Source organism: Parathielavia appendiculata (genome assembly GCF_033297405.1).
Source record: "Parathielavia appendiculata strain CBS 731.68 unplaced genomic scaffold N657scaffold_33, whole genome shotgun sequence".
Classification (NCBI taxonomy): domain Eukaryota; kingdom Fungi; phylum Ascomycota; class Sordariomycetes; order Sordariales; family Chaetomiaceae; genus Parathielavia; species Parathielavia appendiculata.
In genome coordinates, this window is record NW_026944252.1 from 129,147 (window position 1) to 149,478 (window position 20,332).

General features: G+C 58.6%; 7 protein-coding genes across 7 annotated transcripts; 4 read left to right on the forward strand and 3 right to left on the reverse strand.

Moving 5' to 3' along the window:
• Positions 1-198: 198 nt before the first annotated feature.
• Positions 199-2,080, forward strand: N657DRAFT_650708 (O-methyltransferase family protein). The gene is made up of 3 exons (XM_062794004.1): positions 199-625; positions 786-1,295; positions 1,402-2,080. Exons 1-3 carry the CDS (start codon positions 371-373, stop codon positions 2,071-2,073), a joined length of 1,437 nt encoding a protein of 478 aa, XP_062642793.1. The 5' UTR covers positions 199-370; the 3' UTR covers positions 2,074-2,080.
• Positions 2,081-3,689: 1,609 nt separating this feature from the next.
• Positions 3,690-5,630, forward strand: N657DRAFT_650709 (uncharacterized protein). The gene has a single exon (XM_062794005.1). It carries the CDS (start codon positions 3,812-3,814, stop codon positions 5,561-5,563), a length of 1,752 nt encoding a protein of 583 aa, XP_062642794.1. The 5' UTR covers positions 3,690-3,811; the 3' UTR covers positions 5,564-5,630.
• Positions 5,631-6,402: 772 nt separating this feature from the next.
• N657DRAFT_627584 (multicopper oxidase) lies at positions 6,403-8,652 on the forward strand (the record flags this gene model as incomplete). The annotated part of the gene is made up of 6 exons (XM_062790820.1): positions 6,403-6,612; positions 6,714-6,783; positions 6,849-6,896; positions 6,988-7,109; positions 7,179-7,257; positions 7,325-8,652. 6 exons carry the CDS (start codon positions 6,403-6,405, stop codon positions 8,650-8,652), a joined length of 1,857 nt encoding a protein of 618 aa, XP_062642795.1.
• A 773-nt stretch (positions 8,653-9,425) lies between these two features.
• On the reverse strand, positions 9,426-10,848 carry N657DRAFT_675207 (uncharacterized protein; the record flags this gene model as incomplete). Its single annotated transcript, XM_062795806.1, has 1 exon — positions 9,426-10,848. One exon carries the CDS (start codon positions 10,846-10,848, stop codon positions 9,484-9,486), a length of 1,365 nt encoding a protein of 454 aa, XP_062642796.1. The 3' UTR covers positions 9,426-9,483.
• A 522-nt stretch (positions 10,849-11,370) lies between these two features.
• Positions 11,371-12,363, forward strand: N657DRAFT_534399 (uncharacterized protein; the record flags this gene model as incomplete). Its single annotated transcript, XM_062787763.1, has 2 exons — positions 11,371-11,526; positions 11,944-12,363. Coding segments are annotated over 2 exons (576 nt in total), but the record flags the coding sequence as incomplete, so codon positions are not given.
• A 63-nt stretch (positions 12,364-12,426) lies between these two features.
• N657DRAFT_650712 (uncharacterized protein) lies at positions 12,427-13,288 on the reverse strand. Its single transcript, XM_062794006.1, has 3 exons — positions 12,992-13,288; positions 12,694-12,890; positions 12,427-12,582 (listed from the first exon to the last, which is right to left on the reverse strand). The coding sequence occupies exons 1-3, from the start codon at positions 13,208-13,210 to the stop codon at positions 12,516-12,518; spliced, it is 483 nt and encodes a 160-aa protein (XP_062642798.1). The 5' UTR covers positions 13,211-13,288; the 3' UTR covers positions 12,427-12,515.
• A 999-nt stretch (positions 13,289-14,287) lies between these two features.
• Positions 14,288-19,012, reverse strand: N657DRAFT_627593 (ketoacyl-synt-domain-containing protein). Its single transcript, XM_062790821.1, has 3 exons — positions 18,311-19,012; positions 15,794-18,166; positions 14,288-15,694 (listed from the first exon to the last, which is right to left on the reverse strand). Exons 1-3 carry the CDS (start codon positions 18,830-18,832, stop codon positions 14,363-14,365), a joined length of 4,227 nt encoding a protein of 1,408 aa, XP_062642799.1. The 5' UTR covers positions 18,833-19,012; the 3' UTR covers positions 14,288-14,362.
• Positions 19,013-20,332: the final 1,320 nt, after the last annotated feature.

Genomic DNA, 20,332 nt, shown 5'->3' on the forward strand with positions numbered 1-20,332 from the left:
GCCGTAGCAGTCGCGACGAGATAAGCGGAAACTTCTAGACGTGGTGGGTGCTTACTCTTTTGCAAATGTACGGGATTGGCGGGCCGGTTATGCAGGGGGTTTCTATTGCATATTGTGCCATCACGACAGATTGTGACGCACTGCTGCCATCTGGTTCAGAGACTCGGAGAGACGAATGTGACGTCCATACCTACGTTGCCGCAACATAACGACGTGACGAGCGAGGCTCAGTATGCGTCGCAATCGCTCTTTTTTAGCAGCCGAGCGCCCCAGAGCTCTGCCATCGACCCTCACTCCGCCTCCCGAGCACCGCTAACACCAGAACCGCGAGCCCGCTCCGATACACCGTCGACCGACCAGCTAGGAGGCAATGGACATATCGCGCTTGGCCGAGATCGAGAGCTGTGCCAACGAGCTTAGTCATGCCGCCAAGACCCTGGCCGAGTACTGTCAGACCGCTCAAACCCAGGTCTCGGACTCGGACTCGTCAACCGGCCTTCCGTCAGTGGCTCCCGACCGTCCCAGCCAGGCTCATCGGGCAAGGAAAAGCATCTTGGCCAGCGTGGCAAGACTGCAGAATCTCATCGCGGAGCCGGGCCGTTTCCTCGAGCAGCTGGCTAGCCAGGTTAGCTCCCGCGCGCACTCGCCGCCAGGGGCTGAGCCCCCCTTTCGACCCCCAACCCCCGCTTTCCCAAGTCGAGTATGGGGGTTACCCCCCCACCCCTCACTCCATGGAAGCTATATACCTGCAATATAAGGTAAGCTGACCAGATTGCCTCATGCAGAACCAGCTCTTGGCATGCCTCCATTGGCTCAGCGAGTTCCAGGTGCTCGCCTGCATTCCGCTCCAGGGCAATGTGCCGGCCAGAGATGTGGCTGAGCTGACGGGAGTGCCCGAGATATTGCTTGTCCGCGTCGTGCGCATGACGAGCACGGCGGGATTCCTGTGCGAGCCCCGGCCACGCCACGTCGCTCACACCCCTTTATCCGCCGGTTTCGTCACCAAGCCGTCGCTGGGAGACGCAGCCGTGTTCCTCGGCGGAACCGTGGGGCGCGCGGCGCTGCACATGGCCGCGGCGACGCAGCGGTACGGCGAAACGGAACGACCGGAGCAGAGTTCATTCGTCCTCTCGGACAAAGCCCAGCAATCTTTCCATCAGGCGTGCGAGCAGCGCCCCAAGCTGCAGCGGCAGTGGGCAGCTTACCGGCGGTGGTTGCTGGACGTCGAAGACAGGCTGGCTGAGCTGCTTAGCCGGTTCGACTGGGAGCGGCAGCGGAGCGCGTGCATTATTGAGGTATGTACAGTACTGCAGTACGGGTACACGGCGTACAGTACTCCCTCCCACCTCTGAACTTTCTGAACTTGGCACTAAGCAACCCCCCGTCCTCCAATGTGTACAGGCTGGCCCCCTACCGTCGTGCATCGTCCGACGCATCGCCGAGCGCAACAGCCACCTCCATATCACTGTCCAGATAAGCGAGCCGTCACTGTTCGACACGGCTCACCACGCGGCGACAGGCGGCACTGGCACGGCCAGCGTCAGGGACCTGTTTGGCGCAACCATCAGCTCGCCTCCATCTCCGGCGTCAGTATCGCCTCCAGTGCCATCCCTCTCTCCATCGCCGCCCTCGCTGCATTCTTCACACGTCAGCGTGCAGCGGAGAGCGACCGGCCAGCCTCAGACGGTGCGCAACGCCGGCGTGTACGTGCTGAATTTGGGCTCACCGTCGACCACGCCGGCCGAGTCCCTGTCGAGCCTGATCGCCAGGGTGACGGCCGAGCTGCTCGCGCACCTGCCCGTCCTCCGCCACAACCGCGGAGCCACCCTTGTCGTGGCCATGCGGCTGCTGCCCGATCCAGAGAGCGCAGATGCCGCGGTCGAGGCCGATGCGCGCACACGCGATCTCGTGCTGCTGCAGCTGGCCAATGAGCGCGACCTCGAAGTCAGCGAGCTTGTCGATCTAATTCAGGCCGTCGGCGACAGGACCGGAAGGCTCACCGTGGTCAGCAGGGCGACGGGGCGGGACAACTCGGTTACGGCTCTGGCGGTCAGGTTTCAAGCTACTGCGTGAAAAAAAAGAAAAGGGGGGGGGAGGGGGAGGGGCTTTCTAGGACAGTAAGCAGAAAATGTAACGATGTGATCTTTGCTGGACAGCAACAGTTACAGGCTCGAATAGGCATAGACCAACCAGGTGACACTGCATCAATTGAGGCACAAGATGAAGCTTGAATTGACTGTCTGAATCATGCGTCATGGTCTGTGTTGCTTGAAAGAACCGAGGGCTTCGGGACCCTCGCCAGACCCTGCTTTTGGGTGGGTGACGAGTCTTCCACCTTACTCCATTGGGCAACCGTGCCCAGCCCCTGAATCCAGGTGCCAAGGAGCCAGTTCAGTTCAACAATCTTTCGATTGTTGTAACTAACGCAAGCCACCCCTGTCGACCGGGTCATTTACGGGTGCTCGCTTAAGGTACCTAAAGGTAAGGTTAAGGGCCGGCCCTCTCAGCCTGAATGACAGCCCTACGATATATCACCCGTCTCCTCCACTTCCGTCCATGCCTAAATAGGTTACCTCCCGTAGGGCTGTCATGGAAGGCGGCGCTGCGGGATCCGCCGTGAGTGTGGAAATGAACCATTAGAGTCGCAGTCGAGGTTTTCGGTGGAAAGACCCCGCCAAGAGTTTCTCTCATGATCACCGCCAGAGGGGAGCTACAGATCCGTGACGACCTTTGGAATCGATCTTTTCCTCCTTCAGATCACCAACCTCAACCTTTACAAACCACTTCATTTTACTACCGATTTCTTTCATTGGAATAGTAGAAACCTATCTAAGCCTATCCTTAAAACCAAACACCTTACCCTTACCTAACCAGTGACCCTGACCGTGGAGGGCCTCACGCCGCCCTCGTGTACCGAGGCGATGCTTCAAGTTTCGGATCAGACCAGCGGTCGCCACACTTGATTCCACTGCGGCTCGACTAAGGCCCCCGCCCGCCCCATGTCTTTCTGGCTTTGCCTCCTCATTGGCTTGAGAGACTCGGGGTCTCTGACCATCCACGCAAGGGACTCTGCAATTCCGACCCCTATTTGGGCGCATTCACAGCAGCGACAGACTGCTCCACCACACGATCACCGCTACTCTCAATCGCGGTACTGTACATCAAGGCTACCAGGTACCTAGCCTTTTTTTGCTATTCTGACAGATAGGCCGTGAAGCCTACTTGGGGTCTACTTGGAAGCCGTAAGCCCGCATGAATATTAAGCCGGAAGGCACAGGGTCGCCGGGGGCTAGAGAGCATCCCACTCTATGAGAATCGAAGCCGAAAACGGCAGTTTCATTCCGCCCTGACATCCCGCCCGACCCTATCCCACTTACCAGGTAGGTGTACCTTACGAAGTCTGATTCATACAGCAATCAATCCCAATACAACCAAACCTCTTGAGGAGCCGCTGGATCCGGCTCCGTGTAACTAGCATAACCAAACGCGCACGTAGATCTAGGCGGCGATGATGCGATCCTCGCTTTTCTCATTGCAAGGTTCACAGTGGCAAGAGGAGATGGACAGTCTGCCGTTTCCGGATGGCAATGTCACCTTTTGATGCGACATGCCCGCCAGGGTATCACCTCGGTGCCTTCACATGCTGCCGGCATCACAGGGGATGAGGACGTACATTTGGAGCTTGAGATCTCGTCAGGGCACCTTCTCCGTATTTCCGAGGGGAGTCTGATGAACTGAACCGGCGAGACACACCAACAGCTGCTGCACTACCACAGTCAATCCGACCAGACCGCAACGCGCCAACGCCACGATGACAAGCCCACTTCCAACAACCAAGACCCAGCCCACTAAACTGCGCGACAGCTGCAATTCCTGCGCCGTCTCCAAACTCAAGTGTAGCAAGGACAAGCCCGTGTGTGCGCGCTGTGCGAAGCGTGACCTGCGTTGCGAGTACTTCGCCACCAGGCGAGCCGGCCGGAAACAGGAATCACGGCAAAGCCCGCAGGACAACAATAACAACAACAACAACAACCACAACAACAGCAGCAGCACCAGCAGCAACAGCAAGAATACCAACAAGGAGGACGACAGCAGCGACGCACGCAGCAGTGTCCACGTCGCCATCTCAGCGACGTCAGACGCCACCAACCGCTTCACGCCGTCATGTGATGTCGCGGATGTGCACATGACCGAAGACATGACCTATCCGTCCCCCTCACATCCGCTGTCTGCAGAGGCTCCTGCTCTGCTGACCGGCAGCGATTCGGCCCCGTGGCGGCTGCTGTCCGCGACAATACCAGGTTCCAACGACCTCTTTGCCTCTTTTCCACTGTCCGACGTTCCAGATCAGCTTTTCAATCCGGCCGTGGGCGATGGGCACAAGAGTATGTTCAACCGAGAGGATGGCGGGTTTGATTTTGGGAATTTCACGGGTTTCCCGGCGCTGGGAGATGACAGGACTCTGGTTTGGAATGAGGTAGAGTTCGACGCCGTCGACCAATTCAGCCTGTCGACCGCATGGGACTCGCCATCCTCGCCATCACTATCGTCTCTGTCCTCGCAGCCGTCTTCCACCTCGTCTCTGACCGCCCTGCCTACCGTCCTCAGCGCGACATCCACCATCACGCAACGCACTTCTCCAGCAAGCAACAGCCCTCCAGCCAGCCATAATTTTGCAGCAGCACCACCAGCGGCAGTTGCAGCAGCATCCACTGGCGCTGGCTGCTGTCTCGTCCGCGCCCTGAAACTCCTCACGGATCTCTTCCCGAGTTCAGCCGCCTCCTGTCCTTGCCAACTTTCATCGTCCTCCTCATCCGGAGCGGCCGAATCTCACCTCGCCACCAAACCAAACCCCACTGGTAACAACAACAACCACCATCACCACAACACATCACAAGACAGTGCGCCGACGATACAGCGCGTCGTGACCAGAAACAAACAGACACTGGAGGCGGTCCAGGCCATGCTGGCGTGCCCCTGCTCCGGCCCGGACAACAGCTACCTCCTGGCCGTCATCTCGCTCGTCGTGCTCAAGGTGCTCGGCTGGTACAAGGCCACGGTCAAGGATCTGCCTTTGGCCACCGCCGCCGCCGCCGCAACAGCAGCAGATGACACGCCCTCGTCCATGTGGCAGCAGCAGCAGCAGCAGCAGCATCAAGCGCAGGACGAACCTGGAAACCGTGATTGCAGCAGCAGCAGCAGCAAAACACATCCAGCAGCAGCGTGTCACGCCGAGCGCGTGCGGGTGGTGTTGGAGACGCAGACGCAGACGGTAATCGACGGGTACCGGCTGGACGGAGACGAGCGGGCGCGGATGACGGCGCAGCTGGTGCTGAGCGAGCTGCACCGCGTGCAGCGGCTGGTCAACCTGCTGGGGAGTCGGCTCCAGCAGGATGCGGGGAATGCAGGGAGCAGCAGCAGCAGCGGCGGCGGCGGCGGTGGCGGTTGGCGGTTTGCCGCGCCGTCCTTCTTCTCGCCCGCGTGGTTTGGCCAGCTGGAGACGGATCTCAGAAAGCGGGTCAAAGAACTGTCGTTGGAGATTGTAGACATGTTGAGACAATGACGAGTGCCACCTCCATCCCTGCGGCGCTTTTTATTTTCTCTTTTCTCTTCCTTTCTTTTTTTTTTTTGGCGTGGCTTGGTGGCATACGGGTGTAAAGCACGTGCAAGGTTGGATCACAGGAGACGAGGCAAGGATTCCTGAGCTAGACGATGGACGGCCTGGGATCATGGCAGCAACTGTAAATTCCGATATCCACGTGGGTGTCGGTATTAGGTTCCTCGTGGGCTGCAAGAGCTGGCCAGTCGGGCAGATATTGGTTGCATTAATGGCCACAGTGCAAGCCAGCCGAGTACAGCCGCAATTCTCTCCACTCAGCTTGCGAGTTCAGACCGGGAGTCGGTGTATTTACAACTCGCCTGATACAAAAACTTGCAATTAGGACCCCTGACTTGTTATTTTTGAGCCTTGAAGCGTCAAGTGTCACTTGCGATGCCCGTTTCGCTGCCTCCAATCCGCCACCCTACCCCGAATTACTCGCATAGCGGTTGAGCCAAGACGACACGGCGACGGCCTAGCCACTTTGCGAAAATTCCTTACACAGCCGGATCCGAACCACGAGAATGGGAGCTGGCTGGGCGACCTGTTCGGGGTCCGATGGCCGGATCCAAGCCCGTTAGCGTTCCGCATCCCTGGGGCCTCACTGACCCAGCCATGCCTGGTTCCTGCAGGGATCGGGGGGAAGGGGGCCAAGGAGCTCAGACAACTTATTGAAGACCATATGCTCCTGACATGCCATCCGTGGTCTCACGGGATGGTACTGCAAGGTACCCCTACAGGCTACGTACGTACACACCAGACTCGGACTGGTCCTGGTGTGAGCATTCCGCCTACCAATCACCATGGTCATTCTCTCTACTCTCGCGCTGTGGGCAAGCCTGTTACACCTCGCGCTGGCACTTACACCACCGCTCGTGCCCTTGGAGAGCGTCCCCGGTGGAGCCGGAAACAACAATTGCGTAAACACGCGCCAGAGTCGTGGATGCTGGAAGGGAGACTTCAACATCTACACGGACTACGACGCGAGGATACCCAAGGGAAGACTGCGGGAGGTGCGTACTGACCTACTTACTCCAACTTGAAACCATTCCTTCCTTTATCCTTCAGGTTTCTTTGTCCTTTGATTTGATGTGCTGACAACAGGACACCTCAGTACCACCTCACTCTGTCCGAGAAGGAGATTGCGGTGGACGGATATCACGCAAACAAGACTGTGTTCAATGGTTCGTGCGCCCTGGATGCTAAGATGAGAGGTCCAGTACCATGCCAGTGTCTAACGAACTCACAGGACAGTATCCCGGACCCCTTATTGAAGCTGATTGGGGCGACACGATTCGTAAGGGCTGACCACGCAGCACCGACCCGCCGCTCGTCCCTGCCACTTTAGGTTACCATACTAAAGTGCGTTGACTAACCCGCTTCTTCAGGCGTCACCGTTCACAACAATCTGACCAACTTCAACGGCACGGCGGTTCATTGGCACGGCATTCGGATGTTTGAGACCAACTGGCAGGACGGTGTACCCGGGGTGACGCAATGTCCGATCAAGGTGCGATACTGTCGGGGGCTCAACCATTTGACCGTCACGTATCATCAATGGGAGCTGACAGCCACTTAGCCCGGGTCCTCTCAGACATACGAGTTTCGCGCGATGCAGTATGGGTCATCGTGGTATCACTCGCACTTTAGCCTGCAGTGTAAGTAATTGTGAAATGCTCTGGCGGAGAACGAGGGGGTATGTGCTGAACCAACTGTAAACGCCAGATACAAACGGGGCCTACGGACCCCTCGTCATCCATGGCCCGTCCAGCGCCAACTGGGATGTCGACCTCGGCCCCTGGCTGATCTCGGACTGGTATCACGACGACGCCTTCAGGCTTCTCTACTACGAGTTCCAGACGGACCGTGCGGCCATCCCCAATTCCATGGTGCTAAACGGCAAAGGGCGCTTCAATTGCAGCACCACCGACGACCCGAGGTGTACCGGCCGCCGGGACCTGTACACGACCGTCTTCCAACAAGGAACCAAGTACAAGATCGCCATCGCCAACACCGGTACGCTTCTGACCGAGACCTTTTGGATCGACGGGCACAACTTCACCGTCATCGCCAACGACTTCGTGCCTATCGAACCGTACGAGACAAACGTGATCACGCTCGGCATCGGACAACGCTATGAAATTGTTGTGGAGGCCAATGCCGACCTCAGCAACGGCACCGACTTCTGGATCCACTCCCACTTCTGCGGCCTGCCCGAGCTCCTCGACAGCCGCGTGGGAATCATCCGCTACCGTGCCAACAGCACCGCCGATCCCCCCACAGGGCCGCCCGCCCATGTCAACTACGGGTGCGCCGACCCGGCGCCGGGCCTGCTCAAGCCCATCGTGCGGCGCCAGGTGGGCAACCGCGTCAACAGTCTCGAGCCGAGCGACTACCTCAAGATCGGGCTGCAGCACTGGCCCAACGTCAGCGACCCCAACAGCCGCATCCACCGCTGGACAATGCGCAACGTACCCATGCAGCTCGACTGGCGGCAGCCCAGCCTCAAGAAGCTCACGCGCGGCGGCGGCAGCGACAAGCCCAGCAACATCCCCAAGCTCTTCCCGCCCGAGACGGAGCCCACGGTGCTCGACTACGAGACGGGCGAGTGGGTCTACTTTGTCATCACCAACAACTACACGGTCGAGGAGGCCCGGCCGCCGCGCACGCTGCCGCAGTCGGTGCACCCGATCCACCTGCACGGGCACGACCTGGTGGTGCTGGCGCAGGGCGACGGCCCCTTCACCACGGACGTGGTGCCGCAGCTCAATAACCCGGCCCGCCGCGACGTGGTCAACTGCCCGATCGGCGGCTACGTGTGGATCGCGTTCCAGATCGACAACCCGGGCGCGTGGCTGATCCACTGCCACATCGCCTGGCACGCGAGCAGCGGGTTTGCGCTACAGTTTATCGAGCAGCCGGGCAAGATCAAGAAGCTGCTGCAGAAGAACAGGGCGCTGGGCCAGCTGGACGAGAGGTGTGACGAGTGGAGTCGGTGGTACACGACGGTCAATGAGAAAGTTGGCGCCGTGCAGGAGGATTCGGGGGTTTAGGTAGGGGCGTAGGGGACGATTTCTTACCTGCAATGAATCGCAGATCGGGTTGAAAATGTGGATGGAGTATGCCTGACTATTCCCTTGGTGGCTGGGGTTGAATTTCTTCAGGGGAATGAATGTCGCCCTCGCGGTAGGGAGCCGCTCCCACAGAGCAATGTTTGGATATAATTACCCAACAGACGCTATGTTCGGTTGGGTCTCTCCAAGGTGGGTGTTGTATTGCAGATTGTTGCGGGCCCCACAAGCCCCATACTCTGCAGACAGTCCTGGTTCTGCCACCCACACTTAGATTAGCAATTTGCAGGGCATCTTCAGGTACTTTGCCCTGCAACTACCAATTAATTCATCACCAACTTCGTTGCCCTGCCCTGCTTTTGCGTCCTTTGTGAGCATTATACAGATAGATAAATGCTTAAAGTGTTACCAGCTAACTTGGTAAATTTGCATTCGGCCTATGCTGTGCCCATACCTGGCGGTCTTCAGGAAAATCAAGAGTGTTTGCTCCCAGGCCTTTTCAACAGAAAAATGCAGGGCTTACATCAAAACCAGCGCCAGGCCCCACCGGAAACGCAGGGTTTCTTCCTGTGTGCCGGTTTAGAATAAGGACACTAACGCGCTACTACCCGGGATGACTTGCGACTTAGACCACTACATCACTTTTGCTCGACAACCGGCGTGTCATTGATACTCGTGATTTCAAGCTAATTATTCCTGGAGAGATTCCTGGTACCAAGAGTAGTGCTATTTGCCTCTCATGTTTCTCATAACTCCATGAATTGTCCTTCAATGCCCATCAACTGACACAGTGACAGCCTAAGTGAACCCGCCCTACGCGGCAACAGCAGGAACCGCATTCCACAGCGGATCAAAGCCAGCGCCCCAGATCCACTTGTCGTCCGGACCCAGCCCGAGCGTCGAGTCATAGGACAGCTGAGCGAGCTTGAACCAAGACTCTCCCTTGACGGGGAAGTTCTCGCTCCCCTCGCCCGTCTCGTACTTCCTCGACGACTCCTGGCCGTTCCGGATGGCCCGCACAAACTTGGCAACATGGCCGTCGTCGTGCGCCTTATTGACCACCTTGTACAAGCCCTGCCAGTCCAGCCCCTTGCTGTGTGTCGGCACATAGCCCTCGACCCAGTCGAGGCTCAGCTCGGCCGCGGCGCTGGCCGCGTACCAGACCAAGTCGACGCGCGCCTTGCGCTCGACGAGGCGCACCTTGTCGGCGAGGCTCAGCCACGGCAGCCGGTTGAACGTGGTGAAGAAGATGCTCGCGTTGACGTTGTGCATGTGGAAGAAGTCGATGCGGCGCGCCCGCCCCGCCCGCTGCGCACCGCCCGCCGAGAAGGCCGCCAGGTTGATCATCTCGGCCGTGGCGCGCTCGAGCGCCGCCTCGGTGTGCTGCGCCGCCACCCGCCACTGCGCCGTCAGCGCCGCGATCTCGGCGCCCGCTCGCCCCAGCACCCCGTCGCGCACCCGCACGGGGCCCTCCTCCACGCGCGCGGCGGTGCGGATCTTGTCGGTCGCGCGCACCTCGCGGTAGAGCGAGAGCAGGGGCTTGGGCGCGGTGTTGTTGCTGCTGGCCTCGGCGGCGAGCTTCTCGCTCTGCTGGAAGAAGGCCTCGAGGTTGGCCGAGTCGTGCACGGCGGCCTGGGCGAGGCCCTCGGCGATGATGGCCGGCAGCTCAAACTCGACGCCGAAGCCGAGATGGATTATGGGGTGGTAGGCGCCCTCGTACAGCTGCGCAAAGATGGTCTCGGCGTTGGGCGTCCCGCTGAAGACGTACTCCTGCAGCACGGCCTGCCATCCCTTGGCGGCGATCTCCTCCTTGAAGAAGATGAGGTAGTTGGTGTAGTGGTGGAGGTTGCCGATGTGCTGGCGGAACGTGTCCGGGTCGTGGAGGGCCTTGACCACGTCCTTGTCGAGCGGCGGGATGGGCCGCTGGATCGCTACGCCGTCGTCGTAGGCACGCTGGATCTCGGCCGGGCCGCCGCCAAGCGCGAGCACAGAGAGGATCGAGTGCGGGATGTGGTTGTGGCCGCCGACGTCGCGCCAAAAGATGTGGTAGTCGTCATGGTTGCGCTGGAGGAGCTCGTTGGCCCTCTCGAGGGCCCCCGGGGGGTTGCCCGAGATGCGACCCAGGCCAAGGTTGGGCGCGAGCTGGATGGGGGTGGCAGCCGTGGTCGCGGTCGACATGTTGATTGTTGACGGAGCAGTGAGGTTGGTTGTCCCTTGCCGATCGCTGTGTGGGTGTGGGTGTGGGTAATCGAACTCAAGTTGCTTTTCTTCGACTGTCTGAATTCTCCTGAAAACGGCGATGGCGTACCTCCACTTGATATTATCCGCTTTACCTTACGTAGAGAAAGTACCTTATACAGACTCGAGTGCCTATATGCTATTCAACCCGGGCGTGCGGAAACCGAATGTTGACGTATTTCGGCTTAAGATTTGCATTCCCGACATACAGTCCCCGATCCGCCCGGTCCGATGACACCACCACCACGAGAGCCGCGGTTGGAAACAGTCAGCAAGGTGGTACGTGAACTGCCTATGGGACTTAAACGCGAGCTTGGTACATGTACCTTGACCATAGAGCTCCTGCCCACATTATTCAGTTAACCCAAAGAGATCCCGTCATAGGAGGTTGGAATTACCCGCTGTATCACGACTCAGGAACTGAAGATGTCGACCACAACAACAACGACCACAGAGTCAAAGTTGGAAACCCCTTTCACCACGGGCGCAATCCAGCAAGATGCCCGCTTCTGGCGCGAGTACATCGCTTCTCGCCCGTCTCCCTCTGAGGACTTTTTCCATGTAATTCAGGAGTACCACTCCAGCCACGGTGATCCCACCACGGCCCTTGCCCACGATGTTGGCACGGGGCCCGGAAACATTGCCGAACGCCTGCTCCGGTACTACGACCGCGTGGTCGGGTCAGATGTCAACAAGCAAGCCCTGGCCGCCGCACCCCAGCTGATCTCGCCCGATCTCCTCAACAGACTCACGTTCGTCCACTCGCCGGCCGAGGCGCTCGCGGATGACGGCGTGGTGGATGCCACTGTCGGCGGCGCAGGCACGACCAATCTCCTGACCGTCAGCGAGTGCATCCCCCTCCTCGACGTCCCGCGCGCCCTCGGTGCCTTCCACAAGCTGCTACGGCCCGGCGGCACCCTGGCCATCTACTTCTACGGCCGGCCCATCTTCACCAGCGGGCCCGACCCGGCACGTCTGGACGCGCTGTATGACCACATCGCCACGCGCATCTGCAGCTTCCTCCTGCCGTTCAAGGGAACGCCGGGCTTCGCCTTCCACCAGCGCGCGGCCGAGGCGCTGGTCAGCCAGCTCGACAACATCGCGCTGCCGTCGCGGGAGTGGGAGCACGTCGTCCGGTACAAGTGGAACCCGGACGTGCCGCTGCTGTTCAACAGCAAGGACGGCTATGACTTTGACTTTGAGCCCGTTGACCGGCGGGAGAGTGGCGAGGTCACGAACGAGATCCACGACCGCACCTGGTGGCAGGACGAGTGGGATGCCGATCGCATCAAGGCGTACTTGGATTCGGTGTATCCGAGCTACATTGACAAGGCGGGAAGCCGGTATGCCGAGATTGAGCAGGGAATCGAGGAGTTCAGGGAAGCGCTGAAGGGCTTTGGAGGGAAAGCAACCGTGAGCTTCCCGGTCGTGTTGATTCTGGCCACCAAGAAATGATGCATGCATGTGCGTGGCAGTTCAGAAATTGCCAGCAGTTGTGGTGGACATGTTTTTTAGAGAGCTATCTAAGGAGTCAAAGTATGATGGAGTAGCAGCCCCAAGTCCAGTTTCAACGTTGGGTGAACGTGGATGTCTTTCTAGGAGGCCCCTCATGGCTTGAACCCATCTACAACCTGCCCATCCCGTATGTATTCCGTGATCCACCCTATCGTCATCCTGAGCAGATAGTCAATCAGCACGTCACTCCTTAAACCCCAGCCATAAATTCATCGCATGCACCTCGTGAAAACGGGCACTAGCTTGGTTGCATACATGTAAACTACTCACCTACTACGCTTGGTATCGGCAAACTTCTCATGATCGCCAACTAGATGCTCTTTGTACCACGGATCCTGCTTCATGCGCTTGTAGTCCTCAAGGCTCTCAAATACGACCTGGCTAAAGCAGTCATAGTCGGCCACGTTGGCCATCTGCGAGTCGTATAGCTCTGCCATGAGTGCCCTGGTCGCTGTGGTGTTGTGGATCTTTTTTGCTCCACATAAAACCCGGTTAGAGTTGGCCATTTTCCCCTTTCTTGATGTTCTTTCGCCTAACTAGGTAGGTAGGTAGGTATGGCTAGACAAACCTGCGTCCATCGCTTGACACCGTACTTGACCATGAGGTCCTTGGTCAGAGGCGCCGACACATGTGTCATGTGGTGGCGGTAATCCTCCTCGCTCATGCCGGGCTTGCGATAGCCGCAGATGGTGAGGCAGAGATACTCGACTTTTCGGACGCCACCGCTGTCATTTGCGGCATCGCTCTGGTTACCGCTAGCAGCAGGGGTATCTGGTGCTGAAGCCATGGTCTCCGCTCCGCTTCAATCCGGCTCTTGGTAATAGTTACAGACAAGGCTCGATGGGAATGGTAGACCAAGAAGGAGAGGTGGCGTATGACGAAGTCGCCATGGAAGATGCTCAGGAATTCGACGTTCTCAGCTCTCATCCCTCCATCGGTGCTCTGGACCTGTGGTTAACGCGGGTAGCCTGCCAAGACGATGCTGTCGGATTCCGACATTGGCATGGCCCACACCGAGCATCGGGAAACATTCATCGGACCGGCGTTCAGAAAATTGCGGGACTGCGCGCTCGGTCCGAAATGAGCAAAGGTCAACGCTGTATCTCCAGGTCAGTTCGGATTCCGATGCACCGGTAGTCAGGCTGTCGCCAGCAAGTTCAACTGGCCTCGCGAAGGACAGCGATAGCAGGGTGGAACCGTCGGAGTGTTGGAAAGCCAACAGCGACGATTCCACGGTGATCACACAGATGATGGGAGCTTACAACAGTCAGATTTGAGATGCTCGGAGCATCCCAGATGTTCTTGATTGAAGGTTGTTCTTCTCTCACGTCTCCAGCGAAGGGGGAATCGCCCTGACCTCGTTGCCCAGCGCCCTGGTTACCCCTCACGTTGCCTGACGCTCAGTTGGGCAGCCATGCATCCAACAGCAGGGCACTTGCAGCTGAGCGTCCGAAGTTCCAGTGCCACGACTTTCCAACACGGAGAACCGGTACGGAGGCACGAAGTACGGATAGCGTTGGGCTATCGAAAATGGCTTGCCTCTAACCCTACCTACTTGGAAGTGTCACGGCGGGACAGGCGGACAATCCAATGACAATTGTATTCGGGCTAAACTACAGTCTAGACTTAGTAGGTAAAACAGTCCGAGTTTTACACCAAGAAAAAGGGCGTGGTAGTGAGGGTCCTGGCCACAGCAACTGGACACGACTGAATTCTAGTATTTCCGATAGCTCCATGCCGTTAACCAAAACGTCTTGGAACTTATAGAACATCATATTCTACTCTAGCCCGGTGGTTTCTGTGAATGTGCTATCTTGCCACTAGACGTTCAAGAACCTTGAAATTATCGTCAATATGCGTAAGAACGGCAACACGAAATAGTAAGGTAATAATAGCAGCGAAGCCTCCTCCAGCGCGACAACCCGGAAATCCAATCTACCTAGTTGTAGTATTCTAGCAGCCAAGCTTTCAAATCTCCCACCGTTGGGTACTCCAAGAAAAGACTTCCTCCTACCGTAATGCCCAGCTCCTCGCGGAATTTCTCCGCAATCACTAGGCTCATCAGGCTGTCAATGCCCAAGCTGGGGAACGAAGCGTCGTCTTGCAGGTCTTCGAGCTCGAGGCCGGCCTCGTTCGCAACCAGGATCAATGCCTTGATAGCGGTGCTCTCGGTGTCAACCGCCGGAGCCGCAGACTCGTCCGGGTCAGAAGCAGCACCCCGGACAGGAGCAGGAGCGGGAGAAGAAGCCGGGGGCGGCGCTGAAGCCGGTGGAACGGAGGGAGCCCGAGGGGCGACGATGGTAGTCGCCTTCGGAGCGGCCTCCGCAACCGCAGCCTTCTCCTTGGTTGCCGGTGCCGCCCGATGCGCGCCAGCCGCCGGCGCCGCATGCTCCTTTGCCTCGTCGGGCGCCGAGAAGAACCTGCTCAGCAACAGCCGCGGGTACCTCCGAAACTTGATGCCGCCGACCAGCCCGACAATCACGCCCTCGTGCAGGACATAGACATCGCCCAGATACACCGACGGATCCTCGGCCGTCGGAATCATCTTGACGTACGACCGGTACCGCTCGCCGGCCGTGAGCGGGCGGGCAAAGCGCATGGAGCCCCAGCCGGGCGTGACGCAGAAATCCGCGGCCGTGTCGACCGCGTCCGACACGTTCATGACGAATCCGGCCAGGTGCGCCACGCTGTCGATGAAGAACGGCGGCACCGTCCATACGCCACCGCCACCACCGCCTGCCTTGTCACTACCAGTACCGGCGCCGCCGGCAAGCGTCACGTCGGCAAATGCCTCGAGCCCGTGCAGCACCACCGACTGCATGCCGCGGTACTTGGGCGCGTAGTTGACCAGGCTGGCGGCGAACAGGCGGTAGGCCATGGCGTGCGAGAAACGGTTGGCGGCGCCGGCCGCGGCCAGCTGCTCGAGCGCGTCGATGCGCCCCTGCACGAGGTGTGCCAGCGGCGCCCACGCGCCCAGCCACTCGGCCGCGCTGCCGTAGTACAGGTCGGCCGTAGCAAAGGACTCGCCGTCGTCAGCGGCCGTGGTGCCGTCCCGGAGGAGGTTGTGCCATGCCAGCTGCGCGTGGTTGGTGCCAATGTCCCCGGTCGAGATGGAGACGCGAATGAACTGCGGCGTCTTGGTGTTCTTCTGCGCGACCAGGCCCTTGCGGACTTCGAGGTTGGCGATGTTGAGGGACGGGACCTTGGAGGTGGACTTGAGTTTCTGGTAGAGATATGTGCCGAGGGTGAAGGCGATGTCGGCGTGGATGGACTGGTGTCAGGGTGTTTCAGCACATGTCACGTTCAAGGAAGACAAATGAGATAAACACTGGAGTAGGCGAGAATCCAAAGGCGAGAGATTTGAACTCACCGACGTCACTACGCCGCAACCATTCATCTTGTGCCCGTATGCCGCTGCGAGAAAGTCCGGTTGCATGAGGTCGGACCGTATGACCACCGTACCTGCAGCTCCATTGAAAGATTCCTCGACAATCTGTTGCACGGTCGAGGTAAGGAAGCTGGAGGGTGAGACCGGAGGCGCTGCTAGGGCGGCCTGCTGGCGCTTCTTCTCGTCGTAAAAGGTGTTTCCCTTGGTCAAGGCCCAGTCCCCGTTGTACTGGATCCAGTACGTCTTATCGTTCCACGCGTATGTGGGCAGGTCCAGGAGCCGGAGCGTCTTCTCAAACGGCCGATGGAATTCGTTCCACCCGATCTCGACTCCAGCGGCATGCAGCGCCGCAAGGCTCTTGGCGAGCGTTACCCAGTTGTCCTCGCCGCGGCGCAGCGACGGGACCGTGATACCCGCAGACGGCAGCGTCGCCTTGACGAAGCTCGTACTGACCGGGTGTGGTCCGATCTCAATCCAGGCCATGCTCTCATCAATGATCTGGATGTTCTGCGCTGTCTCAAGCGCAGCCAGGAAGTTGACCGTCTCTCTCGTAGCACGGCGCAGATAGTTGGCATCCAAGGTCCTCTCGTCAAAGACGACCTTTCCAAGCAGTGGTGAGATAACGGGGATGTTAGGCGCGTGGAAGATGACGCCCGTCCCGGCGAGCTCCTCGAAGTCGCCGAGAATCGGATCCATCTGGGCGGAGTGGAAGGCAAAGGCGACATCCAGGACTGTGCTCTTGTAACCCGCTGCCTCCAAGGGCGCAACGAGATGCTGGATCTCCTCGGCCGTGCCGCTGAGGACCGTCTCCTTGGGCCCATTGAGGCATGCGACCTCGTATGGTTTGCCGGCAGCAACTTGCTCGATCTGGGCGAGTGAGGCTCGTACGGCAAGCATCTTGTGGCTTCCAGTTTGGCACTTCTCCTCCAACAGCTTGGCGCGTCTGCCGACAAGGAAGATTGCATCGTGGGCCGAAAGAACGCCGGCGACCTGCAAGGCGGCGTATTCGCCCAGGCTATGGCCCACGACGACTTCTGGCTTGATGCCCAGGCTGGCCCAGTACTTTGCCAGAGCAATCTCGGTCGCAACCAGAGCCAGCTGGGTTACCACGGGCGAGTGTTGGTAGTCCTGAGCGTGGCTGCCGTCGATGGCCGGAACAAAAGAAGGGAAGCCGTGGCCCTGTGCCAGTGTGTCGAGGCGCAGAATCTCATCCCTAAAGGTCGGCGAGACGTGGAAGAGTTCGTAGTTGGACGACTTGTACGCTGATCCCTGACCTGTGAAGGAGAAGATGACCGACGGCGCACCGGTTGTTGGGATGGGCTTGTGAGAGTCGACCGACTTGATGTACGAGTTCAGTTGCTTTTTTATTTCGTCGACGCCGGACGCTGCCGCGGCCACTCTGTGATTGTGGTGGTGCCGTCTTGCCGTTGTTGTATACGACAGGTCAGCTAGCCGCACGTCAGGGTGCTTCTCCAGGTAAGCAAGATAGCGTTCCAGGTTGCCTCGCAGAGACACCTTGCTCTTGGCCGAGATGGTGACGACGTGAGTGCTGCCGCGAGGATCTGGGCCGCGCTCAGCTGGTCGCACAGGGCCTTCTTCGATCAGAAGGGTGGTGTTGCCACCGGCAGCGCTGAAGTTGTTGATGGCGGCGATGCGCTTTCTGTCCGGGCTGCGGACCCAGGGGGTCTTCTCCCACGGAATGCGCAGGTTCCTCTTGTCCAGGTCCTTGGGAAAGTTGGGATTGATGGCCGTCTTGACGCCAACATGGGGCGAGATTGCCTCCTTCTCGAACATGAGCAAGACCTTGAGCAAGGCCGTGACACCGGCAACAGCCTCACCGTGGCCCACGTTTGCTTTGACGGCGCCGATATACAGAGGCTGCTTGGAACTGCGCCGGTTGCCGGTGATAGGTGCATAGACGCTCGAGACCGACTGAATCTCCTCACGGTCGCCGGCTTGCGTCCCGGTTCCGTGCATCTCGACGTAGCTGACGTCGAGAGGGTTGACGCCGGCTGCCGCTAACACTCTGCTCGAGAGATATGCCTGGGCGCCCGCATGCGGATGCGTGATGGAGACTGCCTCGGCCGAGTGGTTGGTGCCTGCGCCCAGGATAACACCGATGATGTTGTCGTTGTCTGCCTCAGCATCTTCCAGGCGCTTCATAACAATGGAGCCGATGCCATCAGCACGGCAGTAGCCGTCTGCCTCGGCATCCCATGTCTTGCACGCGTTTGGCGTTTTGGACAGAAAGTGGCCGTGACTGAGGCCGGCGAATGCGTCCGAGTTGGTCAGCACATTCATCCCTCCTGCCACGACGGTGTCTGTCTCGCCGTTCCAGAGAGACGTGCAAGCAGCCTGTCAGGGGCAGGTTAGCAATGATGGCAACAGATTTGCCGTTTAGGAATGGGAGTGAGGGGCGTTTTGTTGCCAAGGGTTCAACGAGTTCAGGGGTTCAGGGGTCCAGGGCAATTTGGTTCAGAGGCTGCGGGGAAAACAAACCTGGATGGTGGCCAGACTGGACGAACAGGCCGTGTCAATGCTGTAGCTCGGGCCCGAGAACTTGAAAAAGTAGTTGATCCGGCCTGGACCAAATGCTCTACAGCCGCCAGGGATAAAGTAAGTGCTGATCTCCTGGGCCGTGTTCACTTCGCGATAGTCGTCGCTAGCCTGCCCGTAAAACGTCCCGACGCGGTGCAGATTGGACGAGGCAGTACGGTTGGGCACATAGCCTGCTCGCTCCAGAGCCTCGTATGCCGTCACGATGGCAAGGCGTTGCATGGGATCTGTTTGCTGCGCTTCGCGTGGGCTCATGTTGAAGAAAGGCGCATCGAACAGGCCAGGCTCGTCGATAAAACAGCCATACGGCGTATGACTGGCATTGACATTCTTACCCGCCGGATCGTAGTGCGAGTCAACATCGAATCGGTCGGCGGGAATCTTGCGATGGACGTCTAAGCCCTTCTCCAACAGCTCCCAGAACTTCTCCGTGTCGGTTGCGCCGCTGGGCATCCGGCATGACATTCCCACGATGGCAATCTTGGATTGACCGGGGCCTCTTGGCGAGGCAGAATGGGGGGGCGTGTCAGTGACCCACGAGACCAGGTCCGTCGTCGTGGTCTCGACATGCGGCAAGCCGAGCTTGACGGTAGCAGTGAGGTCGTGGATCGGCAGGGAGATGCGGAAGGCTTGTGTTGGAACCTGCAGGGCGACGACCGCTGAGATATGCGTTGGAAGAAGCTATTCCCAGTCAAAGCAGTGTATCGATTTCTTAAGGTGGTAAAAAGTGATTGATTTTTTTCATGCTGTTGATGGGCATGGGAGAGGACTAAGTATGTAAGGAAGAGGGGTTGCAGTGCTGGCACCAATCAACCACCGAGGTCCGTTGAATGCAGCCATCAAGGCAGCTTCGTTCCGACACACCCCCCCAGGTTGATACATGTCCAGTATCAGCCTGACCCAGTTGAGGCTATTCCCGCCTCCCAGTTCGGCTCTGCACTGGGCATTCTTGGTGTTGAGGGGCACCTCGGCATTACTCTTCCTGTTCTTGCCCGGCCTTGTCCAGGCCGGCTAACTGGGCGTCCCTTGCACTGATGAGGCTTTTGATGCCTACCAAATTCAGCATCGTGATGAAATTTTGATGTTTTCCGTAGCTTAGAGCCTTCGTCAATCCATCTGCAACCATACCGTTGGTCGGCTGGTAAACCACCCGAATTCTTCCTTGTTGAGCTTCTTGACGTAGCCAGTGGTTGTGGATATCCACGTGCCGTAGTCTGGTCTGCAGGGCGGCCACCTCTGCGTTCACTAGTCTGATCGTTTGGCTGTTGTCGCACTGAATCGTTAGGGCGGCTTCGTCCTGGATTGACAAGGCCGTCAAAAGTCGCTGAATGAACAAGCCTTCCTTGGCTCCCTGTGCTAAGGCCAGCAATTCGGCCTCTGTTGTCGATGTGGTGACCGTATCCTGCTTACTGGCCCTCCACGCGATCAATCCTCCGAACAGCGAAATGGCGTATCCTTGGGAGCTCTTGCGATCAAGGCTGTTGTCCGCAAAGGACGCGTCTGTCGCCACAACCAGGGAGGCATTCCCACCCCCCAATTGTAGGGCCAAGTGCCGGGTGCCCCGGAGGTAATGGAGCACCCGGTCCGCAGCCGCATGGTGGGCTGGACTAGGGTTGTGGTTGTACCTTGCAAGTCTGGATACTGCGAATGCGATGTCCGGCCTGGTGGTGACGGCTGCGTATAGCAGCGAGCCGACCTTTCGTTGATATCGGCCAATCGATGCCAAACTAGTGATGCCCTCGTGTGGCAGCAGTTCTTGTGCCGTTATCGGGGTCCTTGGGTGCTTGCGTGCCTTTGTTTGAGCCAACCGAGCAATCTTGTCGACGTAGGCTGACTGGCTCAACCAGATCAATCTTCGTCGCCTGTCGCGATGGATATCAATGCCAAGGAACCATTGCAATTGGCTCCCGCCTGTGAGCCGGTATTTGGAGCGAAGGTTCTTGATGACTTCGTCTGCGCGTTGTT